This window comes from Crinia signifera, chromosome 8, assembly GCF_055691185.1.
Source record: "Crinia signifera chromosome 8, ASM5569118v1, whole genome shotgun sequence".
NCBI lineage: Eukaryota > Metazoa > Chordata > Amphibia > Anura > Myobatrachidae > Crinia > Crinia signifera.
The window spans coordinates 8,563,399-8,582,856 of record NC_139224.1 but is presented as its reverse complement, the minus strand read 5'-3'; the positions used below and the strand labels follow the sequence as shown (position 1 = coordinate 8,582,856).

General features: G+C 46.5%; 1 protein-coding gene across 1 annotated transcript; it reads left to right on the top strand.

Moving 5' to 3' along the window:
* The first annotated feature begins 454 nt into the window (after nt 1-454).
* Nucleotides 455-14,189, top strand: CCDC174 (coiled-coil domain containing 174). Its single transcript, XM_083155691.1, has 11 exons — nt 455-663; nt 2,021-2,125; nt 2,224-2,324; nt 3,062-3,120; nt 5,541-5,709; nt 6,788-6,883; nt 8,461-8,597; nt 9,957-10,051; nt 10,437-10,572; nt 11,556-11,690; nt 13,302-14,189. The coding sequence occupies exons 1-11, from the start codon at nt 622-624 to the stop codon at nt 13,826-13,828; spliced, it is 1,602 nt and encodes a 533-aa protein (XP_083011817.1). The 5' UTR covers nt 455-621; the 3' UTR covers nt 13,829-14,189.
* The last annotated feature ends 5,269 nt before the right edge of the window (nt 14,190-19,458 follow it).

Below are 19,458 nucleotides of genomic sequence, written 5' to 3'. Positions count from 1 at the left end.
CCCGATTAGTGTACGACATCGCTCGCCACGCAAGGTTAATATTCCCAATTGTAGGCATCATAGATAGTACTGACTTTTAAAATAATTTAAAATAAAAAAAACCTTGTATCAACCATATATGCGCCGACCATTTGGACCGGTCAACGTTTTGTACCTGTCGACCTTAAGCACTGCCGACATTTTACATGTCGATCTTTTGACCATATTGACCTAATACATGTCGACTTATCATCCGGAACCCGTATAACACCCAGATATACCGTCTGAGGTCCATTTCTTTTATCATCAGTTTTGTGGGTGTGGAGCTATCACTAGTGAGACAGGTAACCCCTCTGACAGCAGCTAGAGAGCATGTAGTACATAATAATAATACCTCGCCTGCTGACAGCCTGCCAACCACAACATGGCGCCAATCACGTCACAATCCGTCTTACACGGCGCCCGCAGGCGGCGCGCTCTTCCTCCCCCGACAGCCCCAAGATGGCGCCCGTCTGCTTCCTGTCACAGTGGTTGTAGGGTTGTGGTGCTGCTTTGCGGCTCTGCGTGAGGCGATGAGGGTGAATATGGCGGAATGACGGAGGCCTGACGGGGAGCGGGGTTGTTGTCTCTCTGGCCGGAGCTATGGATAAGAAGAAGAAGCTGCTGGATGTGACGGCGGCCTCGGTAAATGGGGAGCGCCTGCAGTGCTGTAACCTGCCCACTATCCCTATAGGACTCTATAGGAGACCGGGGGTAGATGTGCTAAGTCTGGGAGAGAGGTAAAGTACTACCAGCCAGTCGGCTCCTACCTGTATTTTATCAATCACAGCCTGTAACATGGCAGTTAGGAGCTGGTTGCTGGCTACTGTATCTATCCATGGCTTGGCGCATACACCCCTGTACATAAAACATGCCATTTAGGAGCTTATTGGTACTTTATCTCTCTCCAAGTCTTTGCACATCTGGCTCTATGGGAATCAACTGTATGTGTGTGTCTGGCAGCATAAAGTGTAATGGCCCCCAGCCCGAATGTTAGGCGGGTACACACTTAGCGATTCCCAAAACTATACCGGCCATGTCGCGGGAGAACGATATAGTTTATATCAGGAGGGATAGGCAATGGTTGGACGAGATGAAACATAATGGGGAAGCAGCAGAATGGTGACATAAGATACATGGGGCGAGATGCCCTAAAGCAGAAATGCGGTAAAAACTCCGTTATCAGGGTTTTTACTGCATTTCTGTATCCTCTAACCCCCTCCGCAAGGTCAGTGCTGCAGAAGCCTACGGGCTTCTTACCGCAGCGCTGTGTGAGGGATCCGGCGCTCTACTCATGCGCAGAGAGACTCCCGGGTCACAGAAGTCCAGCACTGGAGCTGCATCGCAAAGGACAGCTCTCATCACCAGAGCTGTCCCTTGTGTTACTAATCGCATATGTTAGAGCATGTGCGATTATTAAGAATGCAGTACCCGGCGGAGGGGAGCGAAAATGGTCGGCGGATGTCAGAACATCCTGCCCATGAACCTGAAGGCATGCAATACGCTACAACAGTATGCGATATGGATTAGATGCAATATGAACTAGTACAAATTGTACTGGCTGCTCACGCTTTTTTGCTTGCGATGTGACTACGTGGGAGCGCACATCGCATGGCGCGAGAGTTTTGAACAAAAACGTTAAAACCACATCCAAGAATTGTACCGTGTGTGGGCACCGTTACAAAATCATCAGACCCATGCAATGTTAATTCTACACAAGAGTAGCAGGTAGGCAGCCAGCCACCTTGGGCGCGCTACATGGGTTATAGTGTGTTCTACTCCAATTGTGTTTGCAAGATAACATGGTGGGATGTTTAGGAGAGGCGATTGCTACATACACTATACTAGAGACAATGTCGCAAGCACTAATGTTAGAGCTTTGTAGTGTATTTTGCATGTCTCGCAAGACCTGTGGAACATTCCACATACAGTAACTTAATTATTCACATACCACCTACTGTTATTTTCTTAAATTGACTGTAAATTGCCTGATTGTGTTTAGCTTGTAGACCTAAAAGCCGAACTTTTCCGGAAACAAGAAGAGTTTAATCATGACAAACTCACCAAAGCAGCCGGCGGCCCATCCAAGCCCAGAGCGTCCACCAAGGTCTGTAAATAAATACACTGGGGAATTATAGTTTTTGTGCATTGGCGTAAACTTTGTAAAGTGTAATGTTTATGCTGATTTCTGCTTTTTTACATCAGAAACCTAACATCTGGATAAAGCAGAATGCCGGGGTCAGCGCTCGATCGGAGAGAGATGTAGAGGAGACAGCTGAGGAGAAGAACACATTGGAGAATTCCAGGTCTCATACCTAGTAAAGCTTGTAAAATTATTTGCACAACGTCCGTATTGGAGATGTCTGATGAAGACTGTGTGCGAATGTCGCCGGTCCTGGATCAGCGCTCTCTTGTTTATGTTAACGAGTGTTCCCCAGGACCCAGTGACTGCTGTGACTTGTCAGGGGTTTATAGAGGTGTCTACTGGAAGACATGCCTGTAATGCAGCAATCAGTCCTACCCATAATCCTCATGGCAGAATTGTATAATAAAAAGTAGCGTATACCCCTTTCACACTGACAAATATTTCCCTGGTTATTGCACATGAACGCGCATCAACCCGGGAAATGGGTTAGTGTGAAAGGGTCCTGGTACATTATCCCGGTTCCAGCGTTCCGCGATTTCAACCCAGGTTGTGAACGGGCATCCTGGGTCGACGAGACCTGTGTCCTGTTCACTGCACTGTAAAGGTGCACCTGCGAGATATTGTCCTCTCCCAGCTTCGCCCCGGCACTGCCTTCAGATGACATCACCCGGCCGGCGTTATGCCGGGTCGGGCGGCCAGTGTGAAGTGCTTGCAAGCCGGCTCGCATCTGGGATTTTGTACCCGGCTTGCGTATGTGAAAGGAGTATAAGTTTATAGTAGTCAGCGTCTAACGAGCTTGGCGCTGCCAGGGTCCTGGACTTTATATTCCATTGTGTCGTTTTTTTCCCCATTGTTTTAAAGTATGAAAAATATTAATGTAAAATGGTGTTATTTCAGGAAGAGGCTGGAGGAGAAGGCTCTCCTGTATGAGAAGATGACCAAGGGAGATTTTCCTGGTAAGTCCTAACATGTACTTACATGGAACTGATGCCCCTGACCACCTTTATATACACCTAATAAAGGGCACTGTAATGCTCACCTGTAACTGTGCCTCGCCTGTTTCCCTGCCCACATTGTCTATGTAGCGAGGAATCCCCTGTAGTTATAGTATAGGGGCGAGTCATAGTAACCTAGCAGTGACGATGATTCAAAGTCATTCCTATTATTTCTCCATCAGGAGTTGTGTCAGAGTTTTGGACATCTTTCTATATCAAAATCCATTTATATTGTATAACAGGGACTTTACAGCAGGCAGTAAAGGGACATTTAAGTCACTTTTTGACTCTGGGCCAGATGCACTAAGCTTCAAAAAAGTGATAAACAACCAGCCAATCAGCTGCTAACTGCCTTGTTACAGGCTGGGTTTGAAAAATGACAGGTAGGAGCTGATTGTTTATCACTTTCCATTTTAAAGCTTGATACATCTGGCCATCTGTGAGGCCTGTCCATACACAAACCTCCTAATGGAAGTTTCTTGTCATTATAAATGAATGCTGCTTATCCATTTTTATTTATTTTACTCCTACGGCCAATAAAGCCCTTTAAGGGGCATTAGACACATTAGACGACGTTCAAGTGATGCAATGTCGTCCGCGATTTCCCCTGAACCCCTCTTACAAATGATACAGAGCATGCGCACTGTGCACTCCTGCAAAATATATCATCAGCCACATCCAGGACAATCGCTGTCACTAACGATAGTTACAAATCTTCCTGCATGCTTTAAAGATCAGAAAAAGTGATGCTTTGGATGCCTCTAGGGCTTTGGGTACGGTGCTGGAGCCGGCAGTGGGGAGAGAGATGACAGGTTGCAGCAGCAGCACAGCCTCTCTCCCCAGCTCAGCACACGCTGCTCAGTTCTATCGTTTTAACGTCATCTAGTGCGGACACAGCATAACAGTTCTCCTGGGAAATGGCAGCAGTCCGCAATGTGTAGAATGTTGCCATTTTTTACCAGTGCAGGTACAGCAGACACCCGGTTCTCCCAAGAAGTTGGAGTTGTTACGCTACTTAGTGCCAGCGCTGGACTTTAATATATATCCTGTGCAGGGCCTTGTCCCACAGATGACTGTGGAGGCCAGGATGGGAGGATGGCTCATCAGTACCTGGTTCCAGACCAGACAGAAATAGTACTTATAGCAGTTTACCACAGAATTGTACCCTTATAGTTGTCAATCAGCTCTGAAGTGGTTGGGGCTTGATAATGGGTATAAAATTGTCATTAAGCCCCTCCCTTTCCAGGTACTTGTTTCCTAGCACGGCACCACCAACCCAGAAGCGTGGCGAGCCCACAAGGGGCGGCGGTACGCGTCCTCCGACCTTTTCATACCCCCACTATCCACGTCGGCGTGGAGTTGATTCTATATAGTGTGGCGAGCCCGAAGCGTGGCAAAATGACGCGCATTACTTCACAGGTATTACACGTCTCCTCGTGGGGCTCGCTGCGCTCGCCACACTACATAAAATCAACTCCACGCTGACGTGGATAGTGGGGGTATGAAAAGGTCGGGAGGACGCGTACCGCCACCCCTCACAGGCTCACTGCACTCGCCACGCTTCGGGTTGGCGTTCATCGTGGGGTGGCGTTAACAATGGGGGGGCATTTGACATAGAAATTACCCATCAGGGTGGGTATACAATCAAAAATTGGGTATGAGGGGCCATTTAACATTGGTTCCTATGTAAAATCGGGTCCATCGCGTTGGTTGCATTGTATGCCATTATAATGGCATACAATGGACCTGAATTTACATAGGAATTTAACATTACATACAACGCTTACAATGTGAAATCGGGTCGGTCGCATCGCATGCCATTATAATGGCATGCGATGGACCCGATTTTACATTTGTCGGGAAACCTCAAAAAAAGTCCGAAATCGGGTCGGTCGGGTCCCATCGCATACCTTAAGTTAAGGTATGCGATGGGACCCGATGGGCGCCGTGCTAGGAAACAAGTACCCATTTTTTAAAGGCAAAAAATGGGTAATGGAATGTTAATATATAAATATTATTCTGGAGTGTCAGGCCCAGGATAGAGAATAAGCCAAGTTTTATGTATTCATCAGCGCGTATGGTAATGAGCCCACCCTGCATCAGAGCCTTGCTGCCTCTTCTAACACGGCATTGCTCAGCTCATTATTGGGAAGCGGTGGCTCTCACTCTAGACCCAGCTGGTCCTTTCATGCATAAGACGAGAGCCTCTCATCTGGCGCACTTCACACACGCTCCTTTCAAGCTCCTCTTGTGCGGTTTTTGAAGCTCTGCATGAAAGCGCTGATTCCTGGGCCCATTATTTCTCCCTCTCACTGAAGTGCGAATTGCATCTCTCTGGCATTTCCCTTTCCTGCAGCTGATATCATTTTGTCTGCCGACAGATGAGGAGACGGAAGAGCTGTACCTGGTCGATTTTGCTCAGAAGATCATAGACAAGAGGAAGGAGGTGCAAACCCTGCGTCAGATGGAAGAGACTAAGGCGGAGATTGAGGAGGAAGAAAGGGCGCGTCATGTGCCGGTTCCAGACCCGCAGGACCCCAGTGAAGAATGGTTCGTTTATCCTGGAAGTTTCAAATGTCTTCTGTGTATCTCTTATATATTTAGCCAGATCTGTCACTCATCCCCTGTGTGTATAACGCTGGGCGGGGTTACAAGAGTGATTGACAGCGTTATACACACATAGTTTCTGCCTTAGGACACCCCCCCTTCCCCCGCTTAGCGTTACACACATCACCACCCCATTTGAAAACACCGCCGCCGCCCCCCCCCCCCCCCCCCCCCCCCCCCCGCCCAGGATCACCCCAGAGCCAGCAGCGGGTCTGCCAGCACCCCAGAGCCAGCAGCGGGTCTACCCACACCCCCCTCCCCCACAATCAGCAGGTCTGCAACCCCCCCCCCCTCGGCGGGTCTGCACGCAAACACCCCCCCCCCCCCCCCCCCCCTTAAGCAGCGGAGGCTCTGCCGACGCTGCTGATCCAGCGGAGGGTGGGGGGGTGCAGGCATACCCGCTGCTCCAGCAAAGGGGGGGGGGGGGGGTGCGTGCAGATCCGCCGCTCTGGGGGAGGGCAGGCATCCCCGCTGCTCCGGGGGTTGTGGGCAGACCCGATGCTCCGGGGGTAGGTGGGGGTGCGGCCGTAGCCCCTTACGACGGTGTGAAGAGCGCCCAGAGGGCGCTATGAATCACCTAGTATAAGAATCTATCTTCACAATCTGGGATTTTTAGGTCAGTGGGTTAATATTAAAAATAAATATAAAAAATTAAGCTATAGTAAAATGTAAGTTCACATGTTACTCGGAACCTAGAACATTTGTATTATGGCTATTGTCATAGGCTGGTTATAGGTTTGTCTAGTTCAGTTGATTAGCTAATACTATGGTTTGGTTTATCCCTGTCAAAGCTCTGATTGGCTGACTTTTCCTGTCCTTCTCAATATTCGAGTGCTCTGATTGGCTATGGCTGGCTAAGCTCTGAAAGTTTTCTAATTCTATGATTGGCTGAGACTTGGCTTAGCCCTGCCAATGCTCTAAGACGCTCGGAGCTGATGAGGATCAGAAACACTTCCGCTGTCTGCCGGAATTCAACATGAATATTTGATTAATAAGGTTTAAAGTTTTGTTTTCTTTGCAGGGTGGATTATGTAGACTCCCTGGGTCGGTCAAGGCGTTGCATGAAGAAGGATCTACCTGGTCTCTTGAAAATGGACAAAGATCTGCAAGGCAAAAGGTTAGTCTTATTGGGGCATGGGTCGGCTGAGGTTCCTAATATATAACAACTACTCCCCTTTGGTAGAATATCAGTATGAATATGTTCTCTTGTTTGGTCAGCTGCCAGGCACAGACCTACTGGTGCGGTAAAACATTAGGACACCAACAGTAACACCCTTCCGCTGGGTGGGCCCCAGTACAATGGTTCCTTGGCATGGGAAGATTAGTGCCAGATCAGGCACAGTGGGGACACTGAGGTCTTCCCATTCTCTGCGGGATCTTCTCATTGAACCACCGTCATAAGGATTGTCATAATGATGGCGAGCAGCACGTTAACCCCACAGACTGCAGATTACAACCCGTGCTCCTCTTATACATAGACTATAATCACTGCCACAAGGTAGCGCCGATCTCTCCTGTGTGTTCCAGGGTTACCCCACGCAATGTGGTACTCGCTGTCCATGGTCCATTACTCTATAGAAGACCTTTAAATGGCGATGAACTCTTCCACTGGAGAACGTGGGGTATTCAGATATTCCTGCACACGCACCGTTCATTTGCTGTGTTATTCCCTGATTATCCATCAGCAGAACCAAAACTGGGCTGGAGAGAAGAGGTTCTATCGTGACCCAGTATCATAGCCCGGACATCTAGAAGCATTTATCGGTACTCTTTACCTAGAAGGGCGCCCACGATTTTGATCATGGACATCGTTAGGGGAAAAAAATCGCATCGGTCGCATCGGATGCGACCAAAAAAATCGCATGCGATGCGACCGACGCGATGACCGCGATTTCCCATAGGGAACAATGTTAAATGTCCCAATTGACCCGATTTTCCTGTTCAATGTCCCAATTGACCCGATTTTCCATAGGGAACAATGTTAAATGGCCCACAGAGGCCAAATAGGCACCCTGAAGTGTGAAATGGGCCCCCCCATTTTTTTTAATGTAAGTTATTCACTGCTCTGTTGGCCCTAGGGGATCGCATCGCACCTCCCACAAAATCGCATGTGATTTTATAGGGTGCGATGCCATGCCATTAGCTATACACTTGTATAACATACAATGAGGTTTTAGTCACCCCCCCACTAGCCACGCCACCCCGAAACGTGGAGAGCGCAGCGGAACGCGTCCTCCTGACCTTTTTATACCCCCCCCCCCCCTTATCCACGTCGGCGTGGAGTTGACTCGCTGCGCTCGCCACACTATATAACATCGACTCCACATGGATAGTGGTGGTAAGAAAAGGTCGGGAGGACGCGTTCCGCCGCCCCTCGAGGGGCTCTCTGCGCTCGTGTGGATAGTGGGGGGTGACCACGTCATGCAAGTGTATAGCTAATGGCATCGCACCCTATAAAATCGCATGCTCTTTTGCGGGAGGTGCGATGCGATCCCCAGAGGCCACCAGAGCAGTGATTAAATTACATTAAAAGATCGCATCGCACGGCACTAAAACGGCCCATGCGATGCGATTTCAGTACGGTGGCCCTGCTAGGAAACAAGCACCCTAATGCTCCTTGGCGATTACCATGCAGTAATATAGTGATAGAGACAGCAGTTGTGTGACCAGAATACCATGTGTCCTTTTCCCCAGACCTGCGGCCCAGGGGAAGACATTGCTGTCTGAGGACATGAGACGGGAGATGCAGAGGGAGCAGTGGGAGAAGGAAGAGGAAGAAGCCATGAAAAGGCCGGTGGGACCCATGCATTATGAGGACATCCGGAACAATGGTAGTATACTGTTCTTATGTTCTGTGTATAAATACTCAGTATTGTGATGAAGTGATCGTGTGTGTGTGTGTATATATGTATGTATGTATGTATATATATATATATATATATATATATATATGTGTGTATGTGGTGTTTATAGATAGATTGTGGGAGAAGAAGAGTTAGTACTTTTTATAAATCATTTTATCTAAGATCTTTCAGCACCGTTCCATTACCTGTGCTGCAGGGATAACCGGCTCATATATCCCATAATAAGCTACGTAATGAAATACAATCTGGTGTTTCCAGGGGAAGCGTTCGCTCTATGGAAGATAAAATCACAAGTTATAAATGGAATCTGGCATTAACCGTTAAACCGATTCCTGGAGATGCCCCCGAGGTTCCCAGATGTCAGCCAAACTGGGGGCAGTCGCTCTCTGTCCTGACCAGGAACCTCCACTGCTAATGGCGCTGTACATTGGGCCCAATTCAGGCCTGTTCACACATGGCCGAATTCAGCCGAACAGGTCTATATACTCCCCCTGCCCTGCTAAATCCCACCTTGCAAATCGGTTTGCAGGGGCTCCGAATAGATGTGTATGGGTACTGTACCCAGCCAGCGCCTAGCCCAGGATTTACTCCGTGTCTGTGAGCTGACTGTTGGCGTCATCCACCCGCCCTTAGCACGCATAAGAAAACCTGCAGTTTCCCGGACACTCCCAGCGTTTCACTGGGCGTGCCTGCCGTTTTTGTGGGCGCGCCCATGAAATGTCCCGGATCCACCCCCCTGTCACTCACCCCGCAACCAGCTTGCAAATAGAAATATTTACCACAGCCGGGCATCGCACATGCACACGGTCGCCTATGCCCAGAAGCCCAAAACTTCGGCCAGGTCTGAATCAGGCCCATTATTACTGCGCCTTTCTTGTTACTAACAGAAATGTATTTTCAAAAGGATTAGTGGCCGGCTTAAGACCGGCTGAAATTACGACAGTCGTTTAACGAATAATTCGACCCATTCAGACTTTGGGGGTTATTCAGACCTGATCACAGAGCACATTGTTTAGCAAATGGACAGAACCATGCTGCACTGCAGGTGGGGCAGACGTAGCGTGCAGAGAGAGTTAGATTTGGGTGAAGTCCGTTCAGACTGACGTCTATACTGCAGTGTAACATGGTTTTGTCCATTTGCTAACAAAATGTGTTTGGAGTAAGGTGCAATGTCTCCGAACGCAATGTTTTGGAGATTCCTGAAATCCTGCCCTGTAAACCTACCATGTTTTAACCCGAAGTCTGGTTATAATTCTCTGACGGCGACTGATCCTTATATAGAGTATATCATTATAACCTAAACCTCTTCTGTCATGTCATTTACAGAGGCCCGGGAGCTGGGTGTTGGCTATTTTGCATTTGCGAAGGATGAAGGAATGCGTAGGAAGCAGATGGATACCCTGGACATGCTGCGCGACCAGGTACAGTGATCACGGCCAACCGCTGCCATGGAACCGGTTACCATGCAGAGAAGTAAAATACAGGAAAACAAAATCTCATACCAAGGGTGGCTAAACCAGTCCTCTAGATCTAGCAACAGGCCTGTAAAATGGGACAGTTGGGAGGGAAATTTACATAGGTGGGATGTTGCTATAGGCAACCAGTCAGAACCTATTATCTTCTAGAAGGTGGTAAATAGGTTCTGATTGGTTGCCTGTAGAAACATCCCACCTGAAGTAGGACTCTCCTCTAATTTCCCCTTTAGTAATGACTGCACCTGTGCACCACCTAAGAGATCTGGAAAACATGGCCCTTGTTGCACAGATCACTTGTTAATGTTCTTATATAATATTTCTTTTACTGCAGACTGAAGACCAAAGACTAAAACGTGAACGATTAAAGGCGAAGCGTAAGGCCATACTGGACGCGCGACTCTCCAAACTACGGCAGCGGAAGATGAAGCAGATGAAAGGGGAGGGAGCGGAATTAGAGGCGGGTCAGGGTGAGTAGGGATTACTTTCTGTAGATGCAGGTATAAGGTTTACGCTCGCCAAGATTGACCACGAAGACTAAAATAACGATATTAGGGGGAAAAAAAAATTAGCAAATATTTCCCATTTAACATCGTCTCTTATCAACGCAATTAATCTTTTGGCCTTTACCATGAAGCCCCAGCTAGGACATCGCCACATATAGGTCTCTGCCACCCTAATAATGACTTCAGTGTCCCCTGATGGAGCAGGCTTTCTGTACCCTATACTTGTCCTAAACTGCCTTGTACTGTAAAGGGGCGATTCTAGCCCGTTTTCTAAGTGTTCTTTGTAGATCGCTTAGAGATTAAGCATGGATCGCTACATGTGTATGCCCCCGAACAACGGTGATGCCCGGACACAAGCATCACCATCGCCTGACTAGATCTTCACTACATGTAATGAAATTGCCAGTGTTCTCACCAGGGATCGCCATACACTAGCAAGCCATTTGTGCTGAGTGATCTGACTAGGCGAGATCGCGCCGCACACTCCGCTCACACACATCGGCCCATTTGTATGAGCCTTAAGTCATTGTTGTTTTCTTGTTTTTGCTCATGTATGTATTGTTGGGTGCTGAGGAACCCTTGTGGCGCCATATAATGAAATAATAATATGAGTGTAGTGATGGCTTCCTCTGGCACGCTAATGGCTGGTTTGGACTCGGCAATGGCACTGCCCATGTGTGGCATGAGCACATACACAGAGAGAGAACTCTGCTGATGAGGGAGGGAGGATTCACGCTCCAGCCCACTGTGCTCCTGTGGTGGAAACCAGCTAGTGCCATCTACAGCTGACGTTGGTTAACACTTTGAGTGCCAGTGTTGCTGTGAGATCCTCACAATATCCACTTAAAATGTCCTGCACATATCTGATTGGTTATGGAGCATTGCTAATGTATGTACAGTAATACTTTCCATGTGACTTCTAACCCCTGCTGCATGTGTGACTGCAGATGAAGAGGAGGAACCGCCTGTGGCTGAGCCAGAAAGGCCTCCTGAGCGTGAGAAGAAAGTGGAGGTTGTGGTCCAGGAGCGGAGAGACACCAGACCCGGAGCTCCGCACGTCAGAGAGTGGGATCGCGGCAAAGGTAAGGGAGCATTCTAATTCTACGGGGTCACTACACCAGAGTGCGCTGCAGACTCGACAGAGGGTACATGTATGGAGCAGTGCCCTCAGCGCTTCTCTTCCTTGGCCTTCCTGATGTACTCCACTCAAGGTGCCTACACACGGTGACATTTTGGTTGTGGCCGAATCTGACTTTGTGATTTCCCTTGAACTCCCCAGAAAGCACAGATTTTGTCTATATACCCACTGTGACATTTTGACTCGACTAGAAATTAGACCGTATACAATATATTCAATTTTGGCTTGCAAGCAGTATACACTCGGTGCAGTATGTGCGGTACTTATGTAGTATCTGGGCGTCCGATTTAGAAATCGCATCGCATGCAACCAAATCGTATGCGATGGTCAAGATTTTTCCATAGGATTCAATGTTAAAATGGTCTGAGTCCATTTTAACATAGAATTCAATGGGAAAAAGGGGTCCTTTTCCTTTCCCCACTATCCAAGTGGGCATGGAGTTGGATATAAACCTGTGGCGAGCGTAGCGAGCCACCGAGCCCGAAGCTTGGTGAGCGTAGCGAGCCCCGCGAGGGGACACAGAATACTTTTTAAGAAATATGCGGCCCCTCGCGGGGCTCGCTTCGCTCGCCACGCTTCGGGCTCGGTGGCTCGCTGCGCTCGCCACGCTATATAAAATCAACTCTATGCCCACTTGGATAGTGGGGAAATGAACAGGACCTTAACATTGAATCCTATGCAAAATCGCATCGCATCGCATCTGATTGTATGCCTTAAGGTAAGGCATACAATCACAAAATCGGCAGCCCAGATACTACATAAGTACCGTATGTGCTAACTTTTCTACCGATTTTGACAATAACTAATATCACATCGTGTGTAATACACCTTATTGTATGGTAATGGACTGGGCCTAATCATTGTGAACATCTACAAACACAAGAATACGAATTTCAGAAATGTATTTTCTGATTTGATTTTACTATGTTATATTGGGAGGTACAGTTTCTATATTAGGTAGCGCAGCCCAATCACACCCCCCCCCCCCCATCTTCTTGATCACTATACTGTTCCTCACTAACAGGAGGAATTTTGGTGGTGCTGCACATACAACCGAGCGCAACTCAGAGTCAAACCCTTTCTTCTACACCTTATTGTATATTCAGATGTTTGGTGCTTGCTGCTGCCCAATTGGCCCAATTGTGACAAAAGAACAGGGAGCATTTTAGTTTGGATAAAAGATTGATGTTAATTTAACTACAGTTATTGTTACGTGACCAGGTGACCGCTGTTTAAGTACGCGATCTGCGATTTTCTGACTAGGTGGAAACTACCATCTGTCTGCAGTATACTCCTCCTTTCTCTATATTATTGTTGTTATATTTAACCCCCCCCCCCCCTTGCACACTGAAAGAGTTGGTATTTTATTAACCGCTCGCTGGCATAGTCGTATTGTTGACCAACGTGTGTGTGTGTGTGTGTACTGACTCCCAGAGATACACAAGCCCTAGAGGAGCTGTAATAATGCTCTGCAGTAAGTAAGGACATCTGCTGCTTCATCGTAGAGCTCTTCCCGTGTCATCTATTTATCCCGTTCTGCTCTTTTTTATCCCAGAATTCTTATTCGGACGTTGGTCAAAAATCTGTGACGACCTCAGAGATGAGCGGGAACCAGAGTTTGCTCCGCCCTCCTTCTACGCTTCTGAGCAAAAGAAGTCCAGCCGTTATCAGAAGAGAGGGTGGAACCGACCAGGACCCTCCACTGAGACGACGCGCTCTAGTCATGGGCACAACCCCTACACCCAGGAGGTTCCTGGACCTAACGAGAACCCATACACCCAGGATGTTCCGGGACCTAACGAGAACCCATACACCCAGGAGGTTCCTGGACATAACGAGAACCCATACACCCAGGAGGTTCCTGGACATAACGAGAACCCGTACACCCAGGAGGTTCCTGGACATAACGAGAACCCATACACCCAGGATGTTCTGGGACCTAAGGAGAACCCATACACCCAGGATGTTCTGGGACCTTACGAGAACCCATACACCCAGGATGTTCCGGGACCCGACAGAAACGAGAACCTGGATCCTAAGAGCTTGGATGAGATGTTGTCGTACTACAGACAGTTGACCTGATGGCACAGCAGCGGGCAGAGCTGGGTACACGCGTTACCTGTGTACATCAGGGACAGGAGACTACAAAGTGCTTATTTGTTCAGGTCTCAGTTGTATTTAGTGTAATATAAACCCATTATTTCACTCTGGTGAAATAATGTTTTGTTCCTGTGCATTAGGCTTGGAATGATGGGATCTGTATCACTTGGGCGTGTGAAGGAACTGCTGTGTGTTATCGGGGTTATGTCATTTATCATTTGAGCAGCAGGTGGCAGCAAAGTTTCATAAATGAAAGCACAGAAGATCCCGTCTCGCCCTTTTCTAGTAACCCGTAATACTGAATTACCTATTAAACAGACATCTGTCTATTTTATTATTACAATTCTAATTTTGTTGTGATTGTTAAATTGGGTTCATCCATTACTAGATCAGAGTAGTTAGTAACTTGTAAAAGCCCCAACAAACTCATTGTAGGCTCTCTGTATACGATACGCTATGTCTGGGACCAGGCTTCGTACACACCCCAGGCCTCACATAAAGAGGTAATTCGGTTTGGGAGACCACAAGGTGCTGTGGTTCTACCCTGGGTGATCATGGTCACCGTGATGACCCCCCCTCCCCCATCCCCAGTGTTCTGTAGGTCTGCAATCGATGTAGAACCAGGCTCAGCTCCCTGGGGTGCCGCAGTGCTGTCACAGGGGTGCCGCGGCCGGTGGCCCTAATAAGGCTTCCTGGCAGCCGCATGTCTCCTTTAGCTGCGGTGCAAGCGGGCCGGGCAGGGAGCTTAGTTACTTAGCCGGCGCCAGGGAGAGGGAGTACAGGCTGGGTGTGCAGTCAGCTAGCGGCATGGGGTGCGGGCAGGCGCTAATACTTAACAGAGGGAGCCTCGCTGCCACTGCTCACTGCTTCTCACCGCAGACACCGCTGCGGGCGCCCTCTGTCAGCTGTGCGACCTCCGGACAAGAAGGGGGAGAAGACTCTGCACCCAGCTTACTGCTGCGGAAACCGCAGGAGAACATCACCGGCACCCTTCCTCCCGTGGCTGCAGTGAGAGCACGATTATGCAGGTGCAGCTGCTGAATTAACTGTGTGCTTAAAATCATATATATATATATATATATATATATATATATATATATATATATATATATATATATATATATATATATATATATATATATATATATATATATATATATATATATATATATATATATATATATATATATATATATATATATATATATAGAGGCTGGAGGTGCGGCACTCGTAGCTTCGTTATCAGCGAATCAATAAACACACCGTGACACGGTAGCTGGGTGATCAACGTTTCAAATAACTTGTATTTTTCATCAGAATAAAGGTCATAAAAAACATACACATACCTTTATAGGTGAATACAAACAAGTGCAAACACAACGTGCCAGTGAAAGGAGGCCCGCCCTGCCGCAGGAGGGGGGTGTATAGTGACATCATCATAGGGCGTCGGATAGACGCTACGTGGTTACCATAGTGACATAATAGGAATCTGCACGGACCGAAATTAGCATTAGTTAGTCTCCGTAATGGGCACGAAAGTCATCATAGGTATTGTACTTTCAAGCATAAGGTGCTGTACAGTTGCAAGTCTTGGAGGCTATATAAGTTACTAAGCTTTTCAAAGCATATCTGATCGGCGGCGCTGCTGGATTACTGTGGAGACGGTCTGCGTAATTGCGCACGCAATTGGGTTACCGTGGAAACGGTCAGGGCTGTAGCGCACACAATGCAATAAATACATTACATAAACAATGCATACGGGAATATTGGTAAAATAATGCAAAGGCTCTATGATTCAAGAAAAATGCGTAGTATCAGCAAAATAGTATATAATAGCACATACCATAACAACGGTAAGAATCATGCTAATAACAAGCAATATGAAAACCTGTATATAATACAGGGCGTCTGATTAAGGCAAGAGTATGCTCATCATTTGAAAACTGAAAAAGAAATATTTTCATTGGGGCCGCGGGGTGCAATGACATTAAGTCTGTGAATCCAACGTGTCTCACATTGTATTAATTTTTTGGATATATTGCCGCCCCTGATGGAGGGCTTCACACAATCAATCATGGGATATATGAGGGTGTTTAAAGCATGTTTTTTCTCTAAGAAGTGGCGTGCCACTGGTTGGTCGCTTTGTCCGCTACTAAGAGCTTTTTTGATAGCGCTGCGGTGCGCTCCCATTCTCTCCTTGAACTTGCGTTCTGTTTTGCCGATGTAGCATAAGCTACATGGGCATATAATTTGATAGACTGTGTATTTAGATTCACAAGTGAAGTGGTGGCGTATTGAATATTGCTTGCCACTATGAGGATGGGAGAATGTGTCACCAGTCAGCAAGTGCTGACATGTTACGCAGGAGCATTTAAAACAACCATTTTTGGGGGGTTTCAAGAAGCCTGTGTACACACTAGGCGATTCTTTGAATGATACTTCTGATTTCACTAACAGATCTCGTAAGTTACGTCCCCTAGAGTAACATGGCATGATTCTTTTGGTAGTAAATGGTAATGAAGTATCGGACTTTACAATTGGCCAGTGTTTTTTGATGGTAGAAGTTACTATTGGGGAAGCTGAATTATATCTGTTAACCCAAGGGATGCGGGTCTCTAAGGAGGTAGCTTTGTCACTGTCAGAGGATTTGTTAATAAGGGCTGTTCTGTCCATTTGTAGCACTTTGTTCTTACATACTTGTAGGTCATGCATGGAGTAACCCCTTTTCACAAATTTATTGATGAGGTTGTCTATTTGTTTGGCACATATGCTACTGTCATTGTTGATGCGGAAAACCCGTATCATCTGGGAATAAGGCAATCCCTGAACCAAACTTTTTGGGTGACAGCTTTGTGGTTTTAACAAAGTGTTTCTAGCTGTTAGTTTTGTATAGACAGAAGTTTGTAAGGTATGGTTGTTAATTTCAATAGCTATGTCCAAATAATGGGCTTGTTTTTGGCTCACTTCATAAGTGAATTTGACTGGGTTATCCATGGCATTATAGTTGTTGATAATTTCCATGAGTTCTGTGTCATTGCCCCTCCAGATAACCAAGAGGTCATCTATATACCGTTTAAATAAAACCACCTGTGGAGTGAATTGTGGGTTAGAGAAAAATGCGTCAAATTCTACAGAGAACATAAAGATATTTGCATATGCAGGTGCGACCGAAGAGCCCATCGCACACCCCTTAATTTGCATAAAGAATTCTTTGTTATAAATGAAAAAGTTATTAGTTAATATTAGTTCCAATAGCATGAGAATGAACTGTATTTTTGAAGCAGAGAAGTCACTTTTGTTAGTAAGAAACCTTTGTACTGATGACAAACCAAGTTCATGTGGAATGACGGTATATAGATTTACCACGTCTATGGTTGCTAGCCAGCATTGGTCAGGAAGCAAAGTTAATGAATTGAATTCACGTAGTAAAGAGGTGCTGTCCAACAAAAAAGTAGGTTGTGATTGGATCAATGGTTGTAACATGGAGTCAATGAGTGTCGCTGATGGCTGTAGTAAAGATCCATTGGCCGACACAATCGGGCGACCTGGTGGTGGGTCCATCTTTTTGTGGATTTTAGGAACTGTGTACAGCGTGGGTACAATCGGGAATTCGGGGACCAGGATCTGTGCCGTCTTTTCCGTGATGATTTTCATGTCAACTCCAATTTGTAATATCGCCTTCAGTTTGGTGGTACATTCTTTAGTAGGATTAGTGGATACTCTGCGATACGTAGTGGAATCTGATAATTGGCGGATTATCTCAGAGTGGTAGTCTTGCAGATCTTGTAGAACAATTCCACCTCCTTTATCTGCCGGTCGTATAATTAATTGATCGTTTTGCGACAATGTTTGTATGGCATGTCTTTCTTGTATAGAGAGATTAGGATGGATGGGTTGAGCATTTTTAATTTGGTTAGTCACATCTTGGTCTACCACACGTGCAAAAGTTTTTATGCTAGCATTAAAAGTCTGTGGGTCAAATATGGATGACGGGCTGAATTTTTTAATGGCCTGAGGAATAATTTCCTGTACTGTTGTGTTAGTTACAGGCCTATTATGAAAAAATTCTTTCAGTTTTAGGTTGCGAATCAAGTCATTTTTTTCAATTTGCCATTGCAGGTCTTCAAATGGTACTGTAGGCACGAAACTGAGTCCCTTAGATAGGAGACTGGTTTCACTAGTCGATAACTCGTAAGAAGAAAGGTTAAATATTAGTATTTCTTGTTCGTCGGCGGACGATTTGCTCGCCCTCTGCCTCTGGCATTGTCCACCTCGTCGAGTAAAACATCTCCTTTAGCTGCGGTGCAAGCGGGCCGGGCAGGGAGCTTAGTTACTTAGCCGGCGCCAGGGAGAGGGAGTACAGGCTGGGTGTGCAGTCAGCTAGCGGCATGGGGTGCGGGCAGGTGCTAATACTTAACAGAGGGAGCCTCGCTGCCACTGCTCACTGCTTCTCACCGCAGACACCGCTGCGGGCGCCCTCTGTCAGCTGTGCGACCTCCGGACAAGAAGGGGGAGAAGACTCTGCACCCAGCTTCCTGCTGCGGAAACCGCAGGAGAACATCACCGGCACCCTTCCTCCCGTGGCTGCAGTGAGAGCACGATTATGCAGGTGCAGCTGCTGAATTAACTGTGTGCTTAAAATTATATATATATATATATATATATATATATATATATATATATATATATATATATATATGTAGAGGTGTAGGTGTAGGCCTGGCACTCCTCCAGCAGTACAGATAACCCAGGTGCCTTCAGGAACAGAAGTACAGGATAGTGAAGAGACAACAGCGGCACTCTGGGGATTTTTTTAAAAAATATATTTTCAGCAAAAAAGCTTCCAACGTTTCGGGGTATGTGACACCCCTTTGTCAAGGTTATATGATTGCACGTATAACCTTGACAAAGGGGTGTCACATACCCCGAAACGTTGGAAGCTTTTTTGCTGAAAATATATTTTTTCAAAAAATCCCCAGAGTGCCGCTGTTGTCTCTTCACTATTATTTATATTTATATATATATATATATATATATATATATATATATATATATATATATATATATATATATATATATATATATATATATATATTCAGGAAATACCTAGCACTCCACTTATGAAATATAAAGAGTACTTATTGTACTTCCTATAACAACAAAGAATTACTATGGGTTCTGTCCCTCCCAATGTTTCAGTCCCCTGTCAGGGACCTTGCTCAGGGGGTAGGTAATCAGTGGAGATCAGACAAATAATATGCACAACTACAGTCAGCAAATCACATCAGCCAGGGAACTGGAGCCTACATTTTACATTTAATAGAGGAGGTGCACTAACTGCCACTCAAAACAACGCCATTAAGTCCTGGCCAGCGATGTTTGGCATAACCCTCCCAACCATCTTTTTTGCAAAGAAGTTGATAAGTACTTTTGGTACTTGTGTAGTTTGAGTCCCCTTGCGGGGCTTGCTTCGCTCGCCCACGCTGCGGGCTCGGTGGCTCGCCACGCTATCTAAAATCAACTCCATGCCAATGTGGATAGTGGGGGTATGAACTATCCACGTTGGCATGGAGTTAAGTTACTTTATTTTTAGATAGTTTGCCGAGCGTACA

What these genes read in the sequence shown, in the direction of transcription:
- CCDC174 (XM_083155691.1), top strand. Translation starts at nt 622, where the DNA reads ATGGATAAGAAGAAGAAGCTGCTGGATGTGACGGCGGCCTCG. An exon ending in GACCAAGGGAGATTTTCCTG is followed by an intron (nt 3,121 to 5,540) that starts GTAAGTCCTAAC and finishes GTCTGCCGACAG; the next exon opens with ATGAGGAGACGGAAGAGCTG. An exon ending in TGGACATGCTGCGCGACCAG is followed by an intron (nt 10,052 to 10,436) that starts GTACAGTGATCA and finishes CTTTTACTGCAG; the next exon opens with ACTGAAGACCAAAGACTAAA.